We start from the raw sequence: 15207 nt of genomic DNA on the forward strand, positions 1-15207 counted from the left end.
TTCTCTAGCTGATCTAGCGGATCGACGCTTCCACTACTAGAAACGACTAGCCTGGCAATGTCGAGCTAGACTTCTAATGATGGGGTCCAAACTCGGCACGACTCTCAAAAAGCAAACAAAGTGTGTCAAGCCTCTCCTACCAGAGCCTGCCGGTTTCTTTCCCCCAAGTCTGCTCCTGTTCAAACGAGAGAACGAGAGAGGCAAGCAACCCTGGAACCACCCAACTCCTCACAGCCGTGTTCGATGTGGGTGATCGAAGTGGCTGGCTACAGAATCCAATCAAGGTCGAGTCCTTGCTGCAGTTCTAGCCAAGCAGAGACACCAGCAGCCAACGGCATGACAAAGCTTCTGTCCAAGGAAGCGGGGTATTCCCAAACCGGGCACGGCCAGAGAGGCGGCTGACCAGTCTTGATTCAAGGTTTGCTTCTTCTCTCTGGGCTGAGTAGACCCCGCGCTGGTTTGCAGCATGTGTTGTCGAGCAGCATGTATTGTCGAATTTCTTTTGTATTCCGAGCGCGCAAGAACCGGTGGTTGGGTAGCGAACTTGCTTCTCCTGCATCCATGGGCCGCTGGCGGTCAGCAGAAGGGGGCCTGGGCTGTGTGATAGGGTTCCAATATCTAATCTCATCGTGCAGATGGGACGCTGGATCGTCGACGGGCAGGAAGAGGATCAGTCCCCGCAAATGCCAAACTCGGTGACACTTGCATACGGATGGATGTCAGGGAGCCGTCGAAGCTTTTTTTTGTTTCTGACTTTGAGTAAACAATCTATCCGACCGCGGGTGAAGCTTCCGATCACTTGCCGGTTGTCGACATGTTAGGGCAGCCTAAAAGAACACAAGACGGGATTGCCTTGCTTGTTCGAGTATGCCAGGATGACCAGTCACATTCTCCTTCCACAGTGCATGATGGCTATTGTTTTGCTGCATGCTTTCCAGCTGCCGGGGTTGCTATCAGTGTTTGCAGGCAGCAGCGGGAGATGTCTGAGGTCTCGCTGAGTTGGCGTCGAGGTCCTTCGCATTTGCCCTTGCTTCGTATGTAATTTCTGACATTTTTTTTTTCTTTTTTGAATGTAGTCTAGGTACAGAAACTAAGACAAAAGAGGGGGCGTGTGGTACAAAGCCCAGAGCTGACGGATGACATTGCACAACAGGTGGAAGATCTCACGTGGGAAGTTTTCTGAAATTCCGAGGTGGATTTCCAAGAGGAATGAATATCAGGGTTAGGGTCTGGCACTGCTGCCCCGCGCTAACACCTTTTGGGGTTTAATGTCAACAGATTGCCGGCCGCGCGCTTTCGAGAGCGCATCGCGCACCTTCATGGCCAGCGCAACTCTCGAACAGAAGACAACCACCAACCCTTTTGCAAAACACGACGGGACAAATACCTTTTTTTTTTTTATTATTTTTTTTTCTTTTGCCAGAGATATCAGAATTTTAACAATTACTCAAAGCCGCAAAAATGGGCCGCGCCAAATCCCCAACCAAAGCGTCACCCCAATCGCTCACCCACCGCGCCAACCACGCCCTCACCCAACTCCAATCCCTCGTTCCCTCGGCCTCCTCAGCCTCGGACGAAGAATCCCCTATAACCATCATCCGCCTCTCCGCCCCGATCATCTCGTCCGCTTCTTCGTCCGAGACCCCGTCAGCAGCCCGCACCTCCGACATCTCCAACACCTCCCTCCCCCCTTCGGGCCCAACCCCCTCTTCCCTCGAAGCCGACCTCCTCCACTACAAAGAACTCTTCTCCAAACTCCGCTTCTCCTATGTCGAGCAGGTCACCAAAGAAAAGTTCATCCGCGCCATCGTCGGCGACCCGCCCTTGATCGTCACGCCCCAGGAAAACGCCGAGCTGGAAGACAGTAACAAGGTTGCCAAGGCGGAGCTGAAGGCTCTCAAGAATGAGGTGGCGGACATGGTCAAGGATCTGGAGGCGAGGGGGCGGGAGCTGGCAAAACGTTACGAGAGGGTCAAGACGGAGACTGTTCGGCTAGGGGAGCTGCCGGGACGAGTGGAGGGGTTGGAAAGGGAGATTGCGAGGTTGAAGGAGGAGCAGCAGGTTGGGAAGGGATCGAGGGCAGAGCTGAATTTGCCGCTGGCGAAGACGCTGCAGCTTGTGGGCGAGAAAAAGAGGCAAATGCAGGAGTTGGATAGGCAGTTGGAGCAGCTGAGGAATCAGGCTCCACGGAAGAGGAAGGAGGTGGAGCGGTTGCAAGGAGAGGTGGCCGGGCTGGAGCAGAAGAGGGGGAATGCGATGGCGGCGGCGAAAGAAGCGAAGAGAAGGAGGGAGGATAAGGGGGCCAGGAACGGGGTTGATGAGCTGGAGGCAAGGGGACGGTGGTATAGGGGGAGCGAGGCTGTCTTGAGGGGGTTGCTGGGGATTCAGGGGTGAGTCGCGACATAAGAAGGCGATGGCTTGGAGTCTTGGGAGTTTCGGAATCGGGATACGGGTTAGATACCAGGTTGGGATTTGTGTCATGGGCGCTAATGGTATATATATATCTGGCAAAAGCAGTCGTCTTGAGCATTCCACTCTGGGATATTGTAGAAAAACCATCATCAATTGTGTAGATTCCCGGTCTTGGGCCTCAGGTCGTTGTAGTAAATATTGCAGGGCTGTTCGCGAGAACTGGATTGGCAGGTATGTTTGAGGACTGCAGGCTTCAAGACCCAGGCGAACGTTGAATCTAAAGGCAAAGCTCGCGGCTAAAGTCTAGGCATCATTCAGCGCTGGTGTGCTCTCTCGACGTCTCCTACCAGTTTCGAGAGAGGCATCCGGATAAAGTGAGCGGTTTGAGAGGGGCATCGTCACCACAAAATAGCTGACACACAGGTAGGTTGCTGAACCATGCCTTTCAGGTTGAAGGATGATCACTAGGCTCTTAAAAGATAGTTGATATGCCTTTAAGATGGTGAATAGGACTTTAAATAGAGCAACAAAACCTTTGAATAAAGATAGTTAGAACGCCTGATAATCTATCTACCTTTTGAGGCATGGTTCATTTTTTTTAAAAAAATAAATATGGATTAACTTCACTTTTCTGTTCCACTTATTTTGTTATTTTGTGGTGAGAGTGAGGGGGCTATGAGCACCTCAAGAGGTCGGTTCCCTCCAATCAGTCAATCCACTTTTTCCATGTGGTCACACTCAAGACATCAACGTCCAAGTCTCATTTGAAGTTGTTTCAACTTGCCAACATCCTCATTTTACTTTGAATTCACCTTCCCGACATAATTCTGACTTTGGCAAGACCATTGCTGTTCAAGTTAAAAGACCAAAAATGTCTCAGCTCTGGTCTTCACCCAAATCCCCTGCCACCGCTGGCCCAGTCCGCCGGTTCGGTCAGATCATCAAGCTTAAACCCGAGCACGTTGCCAAGTACAAGGAGATCCACGCTGCCGTTTGGCCTGGTGTGTTGGAGCAGATCAAGGCTAGCAATATCAGAGATTGTAATCTATTCCTCGATGTGTTCTACACACGAGCAACCGAGATCTAATCAAACCACAGATAGCATCTTCCACGATCCATACAGCGGAATCCTTTTCGCCAGCTTCAAGTACATTGGCACCGACTATGACGCGGACATGAAGAGGATGAGGGAGAACCCAAAGGTGAGGGAGTGGTGGAAGTTGACGGACAGCCTCCAGGAGTCTCTTGTACCGGGGGCGAAGAGCAGTTCAGACGGGGAACCGGCTTGGTGGAAAGGAGTTGAGGAGGTGTTTTACACTCCTTGAGGAGGTGTCTTACACTCCTTGAGAGGGCCCGTGTTGCTGAGGATTAGCTGTGAGATATCAGCTGTCACCACATTTCTGAAAAATCAAAATTCTCGCCGCTCTGATGATTTTCTTGATGATGCATGTGTCAGTTTGCTTGGCTGGCTGCCCAATGTCGATATTCAAAGCCTACCACTTACCTAAAAGCTTCTATTCTCTCGGCCCAGACTGTTGGGGGTCAGCCGTTTCACAACTATTTCGACTTGCCAAAGAAATTGCTGAGGAAGTTGCCCCCGCCACCACCCCGATTGCCGTGTCTACGTGCCTCGGTCCTCATCCACTCCTCCAGAAACTGACGGTTGGCCATCTTCCTGGCATCCGTAACCTTGGTCTCGACTTGAGCCTCCTGGGCGTCGAAACTGAGAAGAGTCGGGAGGGCACTGATCATGTAGGTCATCCCCAGACCCGCGCTCATGACATCTGGCGCGTCGTACTCGACTTCGCAGTAGCCCACCCCGCCCTCAGCCTCACCGACACCGGACTCGACGAGCTCCCGGATGAGGGGTTCTACGACTTTGCACGTTGGGCAGTACGAGGCTGTCCACATCGTCAAGAGAGGCGTCCGGGATGATGCCGACAGGAGTTGGTAGGTGTGAAACTGGTCCGGGTTACGAACGCTACATGATTCGAGCGAACGAAACAGACTGTCAAAAGATATTCCCCCAAAGTGGTAAGGCCACTGCTCCATCGGCACCGTTGGGACATGTGGGGGAGATGCATGAGGTTACTCACGAGGCATAAACCTGGTTCTTCGCACCCACCTTGGGCGATGTCGAGAAGTGAACGCGTGATACGGACAGCGGCTCCTCTATGCATGCGATGACGGTCTTGTAAGACTTGGCCCGAGGGGAAAGCCGCCCGGCAAGAGTTGGTCGAAGAAGAAGGGTGTGCATCCTGCTCGCTGGGGCTCCTCAATGATGAGAGACCGAGACGGGTATCATCGAGATAGCGACAAAACTGACCAAAGTTTGTCAGAATCCGTGTTTTTCATGTCTGAGCTTGACTCGCATATCGGAGCTATCAAAGAAACCGATGAGCTCATGGGACAGCTATCAGCCCCCATAGCCAACGACAGGGATCATCATTGGCCCGCAGCCCAACTTCTCGGCACTGGGGCGGGTGAGGCGGGGGGGGGGGGTGGCTGCCGCGCTCACAGCGCCTTGTGTGCACCACCAGATGAAGCTGGCGTCATCCTGCATGGGAGACCTTGTCCAATGTTTTCCCATGGACCGGCAACGACCACCACTCATTGCCCGTAGCGGTCCACTGGTCAGACCATACGGGAGTCGCGTGCCGACCGACGCTTCCAGTTTTTTTGCTCTCTTTGTTGCCATCTTCTGACAACCATTAGTAGCGTCTTATTATCGACCCTGCGGGGAAAATTCGAGGTCGCAGGAGACTCTGCTGTTAGCGGGGGTCGGTGGAGTAGCCGGGGAATCACAAGGGACCACTCCCCCGCCAAGTAGCACAACACACTCCACCACCTTCCAGAGGGACCTTGGGTGACCGTAAAGATGGAGACGTCCCGGACCATCAACAGGTGCTGATCCTTCGGGCCTCCCGTGCCATTCGTAGAGTCTCAGCAGCTGCTCTTTAGAGGTGCGTTCAACTGGCAACCCAATGGCCTATTCCCTGATTTCAACCTCTCTGCTCAACAAGCCTCTCGGTGAGGATCTGGACACAGCTGAGGACACGTCGAGAACGACGAGACTTCACTGGTCGGCCAAGAGGGCCCGAGAGGTTCTCTCTCTCTCTCTCTCTTGATAACCAAGGGTTCTTGTCGAGCACCACCTTGGCCGTATCTTGGCACACAATCCATGTCGTGATGAACCGAATCCGTAGCGGTGCAGCCTTCTTGGAGCAGTTCGCCGGCTCCACACATCTGACGCTGGGCACGGCGCGTTGTGTCTGTATATATCGACGTCGGCGCTTCCTTCCATCGCGTCCGGCGTCAGTTGATCTCCAGATCTTTCATTCTTCAAACTTGCAAGGTCAGACCAACGACAAGCGGTCCCACTCTCCCCGCAAAGCTGCAGGCATCAAAGCCTTGCTGCTGGAAGGCGCTGCACCTCCTACCCTCCCGCCGCCTGCCCGTCTTGGAGATCAACGCGACTTGGGGGGAAGCCCTTGTTTCTGCGCTGTCTCTCGCTTATCAACAGACGCCGTCTAATACCTCCTCCAGCTTTAGAAGACCAGCTTCCTCTCTGAACCTCTTAGCCTCTCTCCCGTTTCTTTTTTTATAACTTTCATCCTAAAAACCACCTAAGCAGCTTCACCTGGCACGGCATATTCTTCACCTGTTTAGACCTAGACGCTTGGGATGGCAAGCAGCTCGGGGGAATCACCGCAGCGGCGAAAATGGTTTTCGCGCAATTCATCCAATGGGGAGGGTTCCGTTGAAAAAAAGGGCCCAACAAGATGGACGATGGGAATCCTGGAAGACAAGGAGACGATCGAGGTTCCAGGTATGTCCCTTACAACGGCTTTCAAGCAAGTCTGGTTGCTAACACCGCTCCTAGGCTCCGTTCTCTTGCTGGCCCCTGATCACAACGAGCCGCTCGGCTTGAGGAACGCACCCGCAAGAACATCTCATTCCTCTATTCCTGTCGGTGTCCTTCGCCAGGTCACCGAACCACCGCCTCCGGCAGAGGACCCCAAGAAGAAGACCAAGGATGGGAAAATCATCTTGGATCCTCAGCCTGATGATTCGGCCAATGATCCCCTGAACTGGCCGGTATGGCGAAGAGACTCTTCGCTTCTCTCTCTCGGGCTCTACTGCCTCGTTGGTGGAGGCATGACGCCCATCCTGGCCGCCGGGTTCACCGACGTTGCCAGCGATTATGGGGTAGATGTTCACACCGTCTCCCTCACGACAGGTCTGTACATGATGGGTATGGGTCTGGGCTCCGTTGTGTTCTCTCCAACTGCCATCTTGTGGGGAAAGCGGCCAGTCTACCTGTTCAGTTCCGTCCTGTTCATTTTGACTTCGGTTTGGTGTGCCTTGTCACCAAACTTCGCCTCGTTGGTGGTTGCCCGTATCCTCCAGGGTGTCTCCGTCAGCCCTGTCGAATGTCTTCCTTCCGCCACCATTGCCGAAATCTTCTTCCTTCACGAGCGCGCATTCCGCATCGGTATCTACACTCTGTTGTTGCTCGGTGGGAAGAATCTGGTTCCTTTGGTCAGCGCTGCCATTATTCAAAAGTTGGGATGGCGATGGGTGTTTTGGTAAGTCCATCAGCATGCGTGTCCTTCGAGTACGAGACTGACGCCTTGTTCTAGGATCGTTGCCATCATCGTCGGGTTCTGCTCGGTCCTCTTGTTTCTTTTTGTCCCCGAATCTTTCTGGGACCGTGCTCCGCATCGCAGAAAGAAGTCCAGACCAAACTTCTTCCGCCGCTTCTCCTCGAGACACGATGTGGCTCACCCGGGGGCTCATGCCACCCCGGCTGTCACGCCTGCTCCGCAATCACCAATCACGGAAGCTGTGCCTTCACCCGAGCCTCCGAAAGCCGCGACCAGGGCGCAAGTCGGTTTCGCTCCGGAGCCCGAGTACCTAGATTCGGAGCCCCGCGAGAGAGCATCGCAAGACATCCAACGACCCCCAACTGCCCAAGCCCCTCCTGCGGTTTCAGAGTCGGAAAAGCCGGTCTCCGACGGCCCAGCCTCGAGAACTCCTCACGACACCGATAGTGAGTCGCTTTCGAGCTCTCGGTCCGGGCGAGAGGCGTACACGACCGTCTTGCGCGGCGCACCCCCGAAATCTTTTGTTCAGCAGCTCAAACCCTTCAATGGCCGCCTCAACAAGGACAAGTGGCACAAGGCTGCCGTCCGGCCTCTGATTCTTCTGTCGTATCCTGCCGTGTTGTGGTCATCAATCGTGTACGCGTGCTCGGTCGGATGGCTTATCGTGATATCAGAATCTATGGCCGTGATATACCGAGAGGAAGTCTACGACTTTGACGCCCTTCAGACCGGTCTCGTCTACATCTCTCCTTTTATCGGTGGTGTCCTCGGAACTGCCGTGGCAGGCAGAGTCTCGGATGTCATTGTGAAGGCGATGGCGAGACGCAACGGTGGACTTTACGAACCCGAGTTCAGACTCATCATGGCTCTCCCCGTGGCCATCACCACGGTTATCGGCCTGATGGGTTTCGGCTGGTCGGCCGAGGTGAGAGATCACTGGATGGTGCCGACGGCATTCTTTGGCATAATTTCCTTTGGGTGCTGTTTGGGATCAACAACCAGCATCACCTTCTGCGTCGACAGCTACAGACAGTATGCCGGCGAGGCCCTTGTCACGCTCAACTTTTGCAAGAACATCTTCCATGGTCTTGTTTTCAGTTTGTTCGTCACCGGCTGGCTGAGCTCGGACGGACCGAAGAAGGTGTACATTTGGATTGGTGTCATTCAGCTTATCCTGCTGCTGTTCACCATCCCGATGTATATCTATGGCAAGCGGGCGCGCATGTGGACGGTGCGGAAGAATTTTATGGAGAGGTTCTAGGAGAGCATCGAGCGGAGAAAGCAGGAGAGGCTTCATGTCAACTTTCAAAAGGTTGGACACAGGAAATCGGAGTGAGACTTTTTTTTTTCTTTTTCTCTATCTTTTTTTTTGGGGGTTTTTTTTTGGCGTTTTTTTAAAGACTTTCGTTTGATGACCGCATGGTTTAGTGTTACTGCATTGTATTTGCATGGCCGGTTTTTTTTCTTTTTTTCTTTCTTTCTTTATGGACTGGGCTGGGGGTTTGATGACTTTTTTAAACGGTCTGTGTTCTGGATATGATATATGATACCAACATGGCTTTAGCACTCGTTAGAAATACATTAATATGATATACATTGTACATCTATAATCATACTATCTTTGAAGATCGTGTTGTGGTGGTGTAGGTTATCAAGGTTTCTTCTCCACTTTGATGCCCCTCTCCCCCCAACTTTTACCATCTCTTCAACCCCTCCAACATTTTTTTCTGGGTCTTTGAACGCTCCATCAAACCCGCCATCACCAGTCACCACCATATCAACCACAGCAATGTCGACCACAACCCCCCACCTTTTGGAACCCTACCTCTCCCTGCCCCGGGAAACCTCCCTCATTGTTCTCAGCTCCATCCTCGGCGCATCGACAAACTGGCTTCTGGCGCGGTACATCCACTCCTACCTCAAAACCCCCAGCGTCGAAGGCGAGCCAGAAGTCGCCGTATTGCTGGCGTCCTTCCTCCGAGACTACCCCTTCTTCCAGCAGACCTTCTCCAAGCTCTCGCTCGACCTCGACTCCGAAGCCCGAAAGGGCAGGTTCGCGTTTGTGGATGGGTTGACGGGCTTGTTTCTCCCGTCCCAGCGGCCCGGGGGGAGGTTGCAGGATGGGGATGATCTCCGGGCGGTTCAGAGACAGATCGGAGATGCCCTGGCGGGCTTGGATGCGGGGAGGAAGAGGAGGGTGGTGCTGGTGCTGGACCAGCCGGATTTCTTGGTTGCGAGTACTAGTGCTGGCGGTGGGGAAGGGGCAGGGATCGTGGTGAGGGATGTCATCTTGGATCTGAGAGAGGTTTGTCTTCCCTTCCCGCCGCCCCCCGTCCCCCGACCCTCGTGGCCATTTGGCAAGGGGAAAAAAAGTTTGTGGATGGGGCTGACAAACAATGAATAGAAGGTCCACAGCTGCGTCGTTACCGTGTCAGCCGACGACCCTCTCGTTCACCCTCCTGTCGCTCCCACACCCCTCGAGACGAACCACTCCTGGTTTGTGCTGTCACTGCTTCACGAGGCGGACATGCTGTGCGCCCTGAGGCTGCTGGACACTGGCACAGCAAAGGATGTCAGTGGGGTGGTGAGGATCACCAGTTCGAGGGATGGCGAGACGGAGGACAGAGAGTATCTTTACAAGGTTGGGGGGCATGGCGGTGCCAAGGTCTTCGAGAGGGGGCAGTAGATGTCACGATATGGCAAGTAAATGGATGAGATGCTCATGGCATGACAAGTCATTGGATGATATGGTCCAGAAAGGCATAGCAAGCACGCACACATGACGCAAGAGAATGATGCCCAATTTTTGACAGCAAAACCGCCGCCCAAGTAGCTGAGAGCACAGCGTTCCAAGAGACAGCCGGACGCATGGAATATGGCACGAGACGCCCAATTCCAATCATCAATCATGAACAGCACCAGAGGACATCATAAGCCAGCACCAAAGAGGTAAACACAGAAATACCGATTTAAACCCCTTTGCGCCTGACTCTTGGGAGCGTCTGCTGGGCTGTCCCAGTAATAACAAAGAAACACCTTCACGCCTTTCATAAAACCGTCTGCCCTTGATGCTGCTTCATCACTTTTTTTTTTTGCTTGACTCTCGTGCCCATGGATAAACTGGTCTGGATGGTAGTTGGTTCGTCGCGAGTGCATTCGCGATTTTTGTGTGTTCTGTGGTTTTATGACCCCAATTTGCCCCCCGAGATGCATACCATTTGTGATGACTGAAAGCAGCAAAGCATAAAAACCGCGAGCATGGTTTCCCCGTCCGGAATAGATTTTGTGAATCCCAGCGCCCGTTTACACCGCTCGCCAAAAACGACCCGTCCCGTCATCCATGTTCCAGCCCATCAATGCCCGAAGACGACCTGCTTACTCGGAAGCGGTGTTGGGACCCCGCGAGCCCTTGGGGACACCAGTCTGGAAGCCGTTCTTGAACTTTCTGGAGACGGTGCTGAGGTATCTCATGCGGCCGGTGCCGGTGACCTTTCTGCGCTTAGCCTTCTCGGACCAGTTGTCTGTAATACCCCGAACGTCAGCAAGCCGTTCCCTTTTCATGTCGTCTCGAGTGTTGTTGGCAACGTACACTTGCGGGTCTTAGCAGCGGGGTAGCCGCACGAAGCGCAGGTGTGCTTCTGGTTGTGCATGGAACGGCGACTGTTGAACACCAATGTCAATATCTATTCGTCATCCTCCTCTCGTTCCTCCTCGTCGGCAATCGAATCGTTCTCTCGTCCGGCTCGTCGATGAAGGCTCGTGAGGACTTACCCGCAGCGTCTGCAGATCCCGTGGGTCTTGTTGTGGCTATTGATGAGAGTCAGCAATGAATTCCGCCTCACTCCATATCCCAATGTCGAAACATACCGCTTGCCAAAGCTGGAGGTACCCTTCGCTGTTATCGAGAGTCAGCATAACCGTGACCAATCCCGTACGCAATGTGTAGATGCAAAATTTCGGCCACGGATGAGCCATCAAGGCGTCGAGGACATCGGCATCTCGAGTCGAGGATGCATTTCGATATTTCGGGGATGGGTGTGGTGTGCTCAGGTATCGCAACGGAGGGGTGGGAACGTACTCATTTTGGCGGTGGATCTGGAAAATTGTCGAGTTAGAATTGAATGGGGAGAAAGCTACTTCTTGGTCGATTAAACGTACCTGCGTCGTCGTCGACAAGAGGGAGCTTTGTGATGGGTTGCAGAATCTCTCGCGGTTCCGGGGTCGCGAAATTTTGGGAATCTGTGTGGCCAAGCGTTTTCCTGGTTAGGGCTGCGGGGGCCACCAGAACAGCCACACGTGGCTAGTGCGAAAACCACACGGCGCAGTTCCAGTCCGCCAAGATTTCTTCGCAGCACACATGGCCCCCATATTATTTCTGGGCTAACTGATAAGATAAGCGTCACTCGGTCTGGGTGGAATCAGGGGCAGCAATCATCACAAGTAAATGGAAGGTTGTATTCTATGGATGATGAGTATTGGCTAACACTACGAAAATTCCTTTTGAATCCCTTTTTTTTTTTTTGGTGTTTTCTTAGAGCTTGAGTTTGCTGAACTCGGCGAGCGTCCGCTCGTAGTTCTCCTTGGCCGCCTGTGCATCGGCAAGCTTCTTCTTCTCAGCTGTTACGACAACATCACTGACCTTTTCGAAGCCCTCGCGGTTGATCAGCTCCTCCTGCTTGGTAATTGCGACGGTGGTCTTCTGAAGCTTGGTGGTGATCTTCTTGATCTCGGCTGCAATATCTGTGATTTGGTCGCTGACCTGGAGAAGAACAACAATCTCGGCGTTCACGACACTAACAGCGCAGCCCTTGGGGGTGGCGGACTCCTCAATAACCTCGGTGGAAGCAATGCTCCTGCCGGAGAGGGTCTTGATGGCGTTGAGCTGCGCGCTCACCTTCTCCAAGGCGGCAGGAGTAGAAGCCACGATGAAAGCACGGCCATCACGAATGTTGTATTCAGCAGCCAACGATCTGATACCGCTAGCGCACTTGAGACCAAGCTCGTAGTCTGCGCTCTCAGCGGGGAACTCGAGAGCCTGGTCAGCCTCGGGATACGGCGCCAGGAGGATGGAAGGAGTCTCATCTCCAGCCTTCCGTGGCAGACGCTGCCAGAGCTCCTCGGTGATGAAGGGAAGCATAGGGTGCAGTAGACGCAGGCACGTATCAAGAACAAAGTAGAGGACTTGGCGGACAGAGTTGGCTTGGGCAGGGTCCGCATCTGGGCCCAGCATGCCCTTGCTGTTCTCAACGAAGATGTCGCAGAAGTCATCACTGTGTTTGGTTAGAGGCTCTGTCTGAACTTTGACCCAAGGGAAACCGTTGACTTACTAGAAGAGCGAGTACACGAGCCTGGTGGCAGTGGAGAATTGCCTGTTCGTGAGAGCCTCGTTGATGCCCTTGACGGCCGCGTTGGTACGGTGAACAATCCAGCGCTCTGGGACCGACAGAGCCGCGAGGTCAAGCTGGGCATCAGGCTTGAAGGAATCGCCAAGGTTGCCCAACACGTACTTGGAAGCTTGCCAAACCTTGTTGCAGAATCTGCGGTAGGCCGCCATGACGCGGATGTCGAAGTTGATGTCGCCACCACCGGTGGTGTACGAGAGAAGCGTGAAACGCAGAGCATCAGCGCCGCACTCTGGGATGCCGCCAGGGAACGATTGCTTCTGGTACTTGGTGGCACGCTCAACCTCGTCAGACCTGAGATTACCTGTCAAGAGCTTCGCGTGAAGGTCCTCGAGCTTGATACCATTGATGATGTCCAACGGGTCAATGACATTACCCAAACTCTTGCTCATCTTCCGCCCTTCGGCGTCGCGGATCAACGAGTGGCAGTACACCTCAGTGAAGGGAACCTTGCCCGTCAACTTCAGGGAGAGCATGATCATTCTGGCAATCCAGAAGAACAGAATATCCCAGCCGGATTCGAGCAGCTCGGTGGGGAAGAACTTCTTGAAATCATCCTTCTCCGTGTTGGGCCAGCCCAAGATAGCCATGGGCCACAAGCCGGAGCTGAACCAGGTGTCGAGGCAGTCAGGGTCTTGCTCGAGGGTGTAGTTCTTGCCGGGGAACAGCTCGGCAGCCTTCTCGGCGGCCTTGGCCTTGGCCTCTTCGGCATTTCTGCCAACAACCCAGGTGGCCTTGTCTGTCTCCTCGCTGTCCTCGCCTTCAAGGACAATACGGTACGCCGGGATACGGTGGCCCCACCACAACTGTCTGGAAATGCACCAGTCGGTGATGTTGTTGAGCCATTGGAAGTAGCTCTTGCGGGCACTCTCCGGGCTGATCTTGATCTCACCACTCTCAACGACTCTCATGGCATCCTTGGCCATGTCCTCCATCTTCACCCACCACTGAGGCGCCATGCGAGGCTCGATAACATCCCCACTGCGCTCGCAAATGGGGATAACCATGGCGTTGGGCTCCTTCTTGACGAACAAGCCAAGCCTAGTCAACTCCTCGACAACCGTGTAACGGGCGTTGAATCTCTTCTGGCCCTGGAACATAGCGCCGTTCTCGTTGATCAAGCCGTCTTCGGTAAGGACGTTGATGAACTCAAGCTTGTGGGCGACCCCGAGCTTGTAATCGTTAAAGTCGTGCGCGGGGGTGAGCTTGACAGCACCAGTGCCGAATTCTGGGTCAACGTAGGAATCCTCGACGATGGGCATCAACCTCTGGGTGAAGGGATGACGGGCGTGCTTTCCGACAAGGTGTGCGTAGCGGGCATCACCGGGGCTGACAGCGATACCGCTATCGCCCAACATTGTCTCGGGACGTGTGGTGGCAACAGTGATGAACTCGTCTGACCCCTCAATTGGGTACTTGAAGTATGTGAGGACACCGAACTCAACCTTTCTGTCATAGCCGGGCACGTCAATCATGGTGCGCCCGGTGATATCCTTGTTGATGACCTCCAAGGTGCTGAGGGCGGTGCGAAGATGAGTGGACCAGTTAACCAAGCGGTTGGACCTGTAGATGAGACCCTCATCGTGAAGAGTGACAAACGCCTCCATAACGGCGGCAGTCAGGTTCTCGTCCATGGTGAAGGCCTCGCGGCTCCAGTCCATGGAGCCACCCATGAGTCTCTGGGCATTGTTGATGCGCTCATGGTATTCCCCCTTCCACTCCCACACGCGCTTTGTGAACTCCTCGCGGCCGAGATCGTGGCGCGTCTTCTTCTCTCTCTTGTACAGCATCTTTTCGACAACGGACTGAGTGGCGATACCGGCGTGATCGCAACCCGGGACCCAGAGTGTGCTGAGGCCCTTCATCCGGTTCCATCGAATAAGTGTATCTTGGAGAGAGTTGGCGAGAGCATGGCCGCAGTGAAGCGCACCAGTGACGTTCGGGGGCGGCAGGGCAATGACGAATTTGCCAGCATCAGGGGTTCGGGGCTCTTGAGGCTTGAAGTAGCCGCTCTTCTCCCACCATGAATACCATGACGACTCGACGGCCTGGGGGTTGTATGCTGAGAAGTGCGGGTGATCGAAGGGCTGGATCTTCTTCTTCTCGCCAGCTGCGGTCTCGTCCTTGTAGGGGGGAAGGACAGGAGTCTCGGCCTTCTTCGCCTTGGGCTTCGGGGCTTCGGCAGGCTTGTCACCGGCTTGTTGCTGTTGCTTCAGCTTGGCGGCAGCTTGCTTCGCAGCGAATTTGGCAGCCTTTTCGGCTTTGGCCTTCTCCTTGGCCTCTTTGGGCATGTCAGAATATGATCAAGGAAACGACAATGGCGGCGCTCGGCGGATCTAGACTCACCATTTTTCTTTGGCGGAGGCGCATCGGGAGCGGCGGCCGGTGTGGTCGCCGGCGCGGGGGCTTTAACAGCTTCGTCGGCCATTTTGGATAGTCGGTACGCTGAGGAGTGATAAGTTCGAGGTTCTGGACGGAAAGAAGCCAAGGATGCTTTAAGCAGCGAGTTCCGTTTCGAACTAACCAGTCGCCACGACGAGCTCAGCATCCAGGCTCAGCGGGGGGGTCAATTGAGTATTAAGAGGGGCGGCAGCGTGACTCTTAACGAGGGGCCTTTCATGTTGGCTGCAGGCTCTTTTTCCATAATGCAAAAAAAGGTGGGGTTCCGGCGAGGATTCAACGTTGAGTCAGTTGCGACTTGAACCATACCATACAGAACCCTAACCCGTATGTAGCTTGCTTCTCTGTTGCTTTCTGCCACTACTACCCCGCGCGACCTGGCCCCA

The 15207-nt window shown here is 54.1% G+C and overlaps 7 protein-coding genes across 7 annotated transcripts; 4 read left to right on the forward strand and 3 right to left on the reverse strand.

Annotated features, from left to right (window-relative positions):
* Positions 1-1461: 1461 nt before the first annotated feature.
* QC762_120480 (uncharacterized protein) lies at positions 1462-2394 on the forward strand (the record flags this gene model as incomplete). Its single annotated transcript, XM_062886485.1, has 1 exon — positions 1462-2394. The coding sequence occupies one exon, from the start codon at positions 1462-1464 to the stop codon at positions 2392-2394; it is 933 nt and encodes a 310-aa protein (XP_062749575.1).
* A 713-nt stretch (positions 2395-3107) lies between these two features.
* On the forward strand, positions 3108-3737 carry QC762_120490 (uncharacterized protein; the record flags this gene model as incomplete). Its single annotated transcript, XM_062886486.1, has 2 exons — positions 3108-3452; positions 3511-3737. Exons 1-2 carry the CDS (start codon positions 3284-3286, stop codon positions 3735-3737), a joined length of 396 nt encoding a protein of 131 aa, XP_062749576.1. The 5' UTR covers positions 3108-3283.
* On the reverse strand, positions 3601-4780 carry QC762_120500 (uncharacterized protein). The gene is made up of 2 exons (XM_062886487.1): positions 4509-4780; positions 3601-4393 (listed from the first exon to the last, which is right to left on the reverse strand). The coding sequence occupies exons 1-2, from the start codon at positions 4667-4669 to the stop codon at positions 3970-3972; spliced, it is 585 nt and encodes a 194-aa protein (XP_062749577.1). The 5' UTR covers positions 4670-4780; the 3' UTR covers positions 3601-3969.
* Positions 4781-5007: 227 nt separating this feature from the next.
* On the forward strand, positions 5008-8417 carry QC762_120510 (uncharacterized protein; the record flags this gene model as incomplete). The annotated part of the gene is made up of 4 exons (XM_062886488.1): positions 5008-6241; positions 6296-7001; positions 7056-8086; positions 8161-8417. Exons 1-4 carry the CDS (start codon positions 6097-6099, stop codon positions 8415-8417), a joined length of 2139 nt encoding a protein of 712 aa, XP_062749578.1. The 5' UTR covers positions 5008-6096.
* A 175-nt stretch (positions 8418-8592) lies between these two features.
* Positions 8593-10530, forward strand: QC762_120520 (uncharacterized protein). Its single transcript, XM_062886489.1, has 2 exons — positions 8593-9324; positions 9424-10530. Exons 1-2 carry the CDS (start codon positions 8809-8811, stop codon positions 9703-9705), a joined length of 798 nt encoding a protein of 265 aa, XP_062749579.1. The 5' UTR covers positions 8593-8808; the 3' UTR covers positions 9706-10530.
* On the reverse strand, positions 9992-11286 carry RPL37B (60S ribosomal protein L37B). Its single transcript, XM_062886490.1, has 5 exons — positions 11098-11286; positions 10887-10914; positions 10791-10826; positions 10609-10679; positions 9992-10540 (listed from the first exon to the last, which is right to left on the reverse strand). The coding sequence occupies exons 1-5, from the start codon at positions 11099-11101 to the stop codon at positions 10395-10397; spliced, it is 285 nt and encodes a 94-aa protein (XP_062749580.1). The 5' UTR covers positions 11102-11286; the 3' UTR covers positions 9992-10394.
* Positions 11287-11394: 108 nt separating this feature from the next.
* On the reverse strand, positions 11395-15103 carry CYT20 (Valine--tRNA ligase, mitochondrial). The gene is made up of 3 exons (XM_062886491.1): positions 14768-15103; positions 12347-14702; positions 11395-12289 (listed from the first exon to the last, which is right to left on the reverse strand). The coding sequence occupies exons 1-3, from the start codon at positions 14967-14969 to the stop codon at positions 11551-11553; spliced, it is 3297 nt and encodes a 1098-aa protein (XP_062749581.1). The 5' UTR covers positions 14970-15103; the 3' UTR covers positions 11395-11550.
* Positions 15104-15207: the final 104 nt, after the last annotated feature.

The sequence above is a fragment of the Podospora pseudocomata genome, assembly GCF_035222375.1.
Source record: "Podospora pseudocomata strain CBS 415.72m chromosome 1 map unlocalized CBS415.72m_1, whole genome shotgun sequence".
Taxonomy (NCBI): Eukaryota; Fungi; Ascomycota; class Sordariomycetes; order Sordariales; family Podosporaceae; genus Podospora; species Podospora pseudocomata.